This window comes from Aplysia californica, unplaced genomic scaffold, assembly GCF_000002075.1.
Source record: "Aplysia californica isolate F4 #8 unplaced genomic scaffold, AplCal3.0 scaffold00256, whole genome shotgun sequence".
NCBI lineage: Eukaryota > Metazoa > Mollusca > Gastropoda > Aplysiida > Aplysiidae > Aplysia > Aplysia californica.
The window spans coordinates 442,879-448,487 of NW_004797526.1; the positions used below are offsets into that span (position 1 = coordinate 442,879).

Genomic DNA, 5,609 nt, shown 5'->3' on the forward strand with positions numbered 1-5,609 from the left:
AAGAAGAAGAAGAAGAAGAAGAAGAAGAAGAAGAAGAAGAAGAAGAAGAAGAAGAAGAAGAAGAAGAAGAAGAAGAAGAAGAAGAAGACGAAGAAGAATCTTAAGAGCAGATTCGTCTGTAAAAGTAAAACCAATATTTGACAGGAACATAGCAATACAGTTTATATTATCGCTTGACACTTTAAATATGGAAATCTTCATAACATCATCGATCAAATAGTGCTCATTTTTTCAGACTTCTCTGTGAAAGAAACCTCTCCATAATTTCATGAGATGCCCCATTCATGGTAAAGTTAAATTTTAGTAAGAGTTTTACAGCACTCGGAACACAATCAGGTCATATGAGTGCCGAGAAGATAAGAGGTGTTACTAGAAAAAAACACGCAAAGAAAAGGAGGAGAAGAGATTTATAAGGACGATAGATTGTTTATTTAGGAAAGAAGAAGCAAACCACACTAAAGCACCTGCCAACCACCCACACCGTTCACTGTGATGTCTCTGCTTTGGCTGAAAAGAGGGAACGATACATCACGTTTGGATGACAACAACACATCTCTCCTTCAAAGACCACGTCCACAAAGTCATCAAACAAACCTCATTACATCCTTCCACAAATTTAAAAGCGTCGCGTTGCCTGTAAAAAGTCTGCCAGCAAAATGTGGGTCCAAGAAGTCTGTGAAGAAAATAATAAAACAATACATAGTTTACTATATAGAATAGAATACTTGCATTGTTGGTATTGGTGGGTGAATAGAGTAAAGACATTATACTAGAAAATATATTTTAAAGTCTTTACGGACCAAAAAAAACCTTTGCATGTACACTCATAAAAAATGTGAGCACCAAGGTAAGAAATTTGCTGCTTCTCACTCCTCATAATAAAATAAAAACCGATAGTATTTTTAAAGTTAGTTAGTTTTAGTAGAGGTTTTACGGCGCTCGCAACTGCATAAGGTCATAGGAGCGCCAGAAGATTAGAGGTGTTACAAGAGAGTAACAAACATAAAAAAGAAGAAGGGGCGATATGGACGATAGATGTTTGATAGGAAAGAAAAGCAAATCACACCAGAGCACCTGCCAACCACCCATGTATTTTTTAAAAATGTGGTACAGTGGAGAAGCAAAGGTAGAGAGATGAATGACACTTCATGGTTAGTAAATATATTATATATGAGGAGTCCACAGGAAAAACAGGCATAGTCACAAACTGGAAATTGTGAGAGAGTCAGTTTTAAAAACTTTCTTCATATTTGTTTGATTGGTGGTTTACTGATGTTTGTTGAACAGGAAATCAAACAACAATAATCAACCAACAGTTGAACAGATATACATACAGTTATGAGTCAACAAGCGTTCAAAATTGATACCCTCACGATTTTCAGTTTGTGACATTTCCCATTTTTCCCCTGGACATCAAATGATATAGAGTGGCAAGGTCTTAAATATCCCTTTCAACAATGTGAAGTGATCCAAAAGGCGATACTTCTGATCTTACTTTTGTTTTCATCAAGACTTGGCCAAGTGGGTGGAAAGACATACAAACTCAAACTCCTCGAACAAATCAAGTTCAAGAATGTCCTTTTAACTCCTTATCTCCTCCAAGCTCCTCCCAACGGTTAGCAGGCAGATCCGCTGGCAGAGAATCTGTCACATTCGTTTATAGCAACATCAACATTATATTGCTTTATGGCAATTGCCGAATAAAGGTCTCTTTTACTGGGAGTACTTTCATTAGATGAAGAACTATCAAATAGGTTAATTAAATTCCACTGTTTTGATTTAAGGAACAATTTAGTGATGTATATTATGTCATTTTTAGAACTCATACCGAAAGAGGGCTCAAGAATACCGGGAAACCATCTCTCCGTAGATAACTTTGATAAAGAGTTCAGGTAAGGATTTAAACCACACGGAACAGTCAACCCAAGTGTCCATAGCACAACAACAACGTCAAACAGAGAGCAACATCATGTTTGTAACTCAAGTGTACTGAAGACCATTGTCACAAAAGATTTGTAAATGAGAGAAACTAGTCACTGGTCAGTCACCTGGTATGGTAGTCCAAGGGAACTTTCCACCTCCACACATCCCTTTTGTCCAGCCTCTCGTGACCTCTGGGTCTGTCCAGACATTTCCTGTCGGAGAAAAATATGTCAGAGCATTTGTCAGTCATGCGGTTTTCAAATCTTTTTCTTGTAATTAATCTTATTCATGATACCTGCATTGAGATGAGCTGAAGTGCTTTTTCATTCTTATACACTGTATCCAAATGATTCAAACCATTTGTTGTCTCGTTATTCATACGCATAAATTATAATTCATTCAGATGTCAAAACTCATACTTCCCACATCACTTTTGACACTGTCTTTATTTCTATATAGACCTAAAATAAGTAGAATATTGGAAATAGTGTGGGTTTATTAATGTCCAATGCAAAACATCAGTGCTGTATATTTCACTTTTCATTCAAATTAAAAACCTGAATCTATCAAAGTTTTAAATATACTGTGAGACAATAAAAATATAATAATAATACAAGTCACTTATATAGGAAGCATTGTGCATTTCCATTGTAGTCATTTCATGAGTCGGGTTCCTACAGCTGAACCATTGAAGTATCACAAGATGATAGGCCAGTCAGTCACCCTGACCATTGAACTACTTATCACACTGTGCCTCACTGCTATTTTTATAAATAATATAATCTGACTCCCTGCTCTTTAACTTTAATACATGGTTTACTAACAAACCAAGCAACTAACAATATTATCTAATTCCATTAAAAAAACAGGCCTCTTTCTTTACAAAAAAACACATCGGAGGAAGTCAAAGTGACAATAGTTCAGAAAAAATCGGTGATTCTAGCAGCAGGTGTGTATACAAAATATAAAAATCACAGGGTGGGGAAAACAAAATTTATTTAATTTACATAGCTATTATTTTTCGTAGTCACACACATAGTAGATATCTATGCGTATACCTTCGTTTTCTATGGGCACTGCCATAAAATTTCCTCACTGGTATGACATGATCAGACTCGGCTGACGTGGCACTTGTCATTTCTGTTGGCGTCTGTTGCTGTTTCATTGATTTGAGACAGATGGTGACAATTCAAGTCAAAGAAAATCCTCAAAGAGCTGACCATCGTTCTGTGATAAAAGAAGAATGAGATCATATACATCAATTGTTCAATGAAATTATGAGAGCAAAAATTCCTTCATTTACATGAAGGGAGCCTAATTGTCTGTCATGGCATTTGTAGGCTCCCTTATGAAAATGAAGTTAATCCACCCAAAACTCTAAAAGAAAATCCGCGTTTTTTTTGGTCTCTCTTTTTAAATTTGAAAAACATGACTTTTTAAAATTATTTTTGCCAGGGGGCAAGCCTCCCTTAAATATTATAAATCCCCCCTACTAACAGGGGGGGCAGGTGCCGGTACAAGCCGTTAAACGTAGAAGACGCATCTTTCTGAACTTTCTGATTGGCTGTTAATTTAAATAGTCATGTGATGTCATCTGGGATACCCACAGACTATTTTAAGAAGGCCGAGGAGGTACCGCATTATAGAATCGATAACGTGTTTCCGGTAGGCCTATATATAACATTTTGGAATGGAAGAGGCTAGCCCAGGGCTCCCCTTTTCAGGCCAACTTAAGAGGTTCCTTCACCCTTTGTTTTACTATTTTAAGGGGTATTTAAACCCTTGTTTTAGAAACTTAAAGGGTAAAAGTCAATATCTCGTAATTTTACAATAAGAATTTTTGCTTGCAAACATTTAACTCACACGCACATTCACACAGACACACCTAGAGCGACCAATCAGCGTACGCAAACCCCCGAAATGAAATTATAAAGAGTAAAGCTCACGCACAACCAAAACTTAAAGGGGGTAATTTGCAGGTTTAATGCGTAATATACGCACATTTGAGCGTAAAGGGGAGCCCTGCTAGCCGTACTTAATGACGGCTAGACTGGTAGTCTAGCCGTACTTAAGTACGGCTAGACTCGCAGTCTAGCCGTACTTATTCTTAATATGATGGCTAGACTGACCATTTACAAAAAATAGGCCTACTGAATTGTAAATATATACATTTTTAGTGTGCAGAACCTAAAGTATTTGTATTTGAGACGAAACCAGGTACACCTTAATGACAGTGCATGTATTTTAAACCTCCTGTTTTCTAATGTTAAAATAGGGCCTATATAAGTACGGCTAGACTTTTTGTCTAGCGGTACTTAAGTACGGGTAGACAGCCAGGCTAGCCATACTTAAGGACGGCTAGACTGTCAGGCTAGCCGTACTTAATATTGATGGTTGAATTGTAAATGAAATTTTTAGTTTGCAATGCCTAAAGTATTTGTATTTCAGACAAAACCAAAAGGTGCCTTACTGACTTGCATGTATTTGAACCTGAATAATTACTAGATCTAGATCTAATGAGACCTGTGTACTTAACAGGCTTGAGTCAATGGGGACAAACCTAGACCTAAGTACGGCTAGCCACTTCGTTTTGGAATTCCAGTATTGACACTGTACGAATGTCAACAATTTCCTTCATTGAGACATTGACGGGTTTGAGCTTCCTAATTTTCCGGTTCACTGCGTCTATTGAATTCATTCTTAGAACGTTTCCTCTAGATCTAATCTAGATCTACTGTGTATAAAAGAGACTATTCGTCATCGGAGCACCGCATCATATCACATTCCTGGAAAAACATCGCACCAAAGCGTTGTGCCATCCCGTTGGCTATAATTACATAATATTAACACATGACTGAAGGGGTGTTCCGGTCTGATGTCACACAAAATGGCCGCCTTACCTAAAAATAGTTTGCGTCCTTCTACGTTTAATCGCATGTGGTGCCGGTGGATCCATCAAAGTTCAATCCCGCTTATCTGGCCAAAAATTATTACTGGCTAACGATGGTAGGGTTCATTTAGCCTACATGGCCACTTTTGGGTGCTTTTTCGGTAGTTCCCACCCCCCCTTATATTTGAGCCTAGATCTACATCGAGATCTATCATGTTTGATCCGCGGCGAGCTAAGATATCAAACCTCTAACAACTGCAAAACATTAAATTATGGTAAAATTCAGGGGGGCTTGGCCCCCTGAAACCCCCCACCTTGTTTTTTATTAGGTCAGGGGGGCAAAGCCCCCTGAAACCCCCCTAGATCTACTCTTGGGGCCAAAACCCGCGAATAACAATTGTGGCCGTAATTGCGGAGTGGGAACTACTGAAAAAGCGCCCATTTTTGTCCTTAGCAATCACTTTTCTGCTTCTTATATAGATCTATGTAGCCTAAACAAACGGGAAGGTAATTTCCAAAGAGCCCCGATCTCTAGATCTAAATCTAGATGTAGATTCTAGATATCTAGAATCTAGCACCTTGCCCGAAGTCAAAGTTGCCCGCTATGCATTCCAAGACCAAGATAAAAAAACGAAGTGGCTAGCCGTACTTAAGTACGGCTAGACTGCCAGTCTAGCCGTACTTAGATCTAGGTTTGGCCCTATCGACTCAAGCCTGTTAAGTACACAGGTCTCATTAGATCTAGATCTAGTAATTATTCAGGTTCAAATACATGCAAGTCAGTAAGGCACCTTTC

At 38.2% G+C, this 5,609-nt stretch overlaps 1 protein-coding gene across 1 annotated transcript in view; it reads right to left on the minus strand.

The window, feature by feature from the left end:
* LOC101846888 overlaps positions 1–5,609 on the minus strand; it is a gene marked incomplete in the record, with an annotated part of 23,284 nt that overhangs the window by 16,930 nt on the left and 745 nt on the right. The window contains 3 exon segments of the mRNA XM_005100683.3: positions 595–673; positions 2,049–2,135; positions 2,982–3,150. Of these exon segments, the coding sequence (XP_005100740.2) occupies positions 595–673; positions 2,049–2,135; positions 2,982–3,088 (273 nt within the window).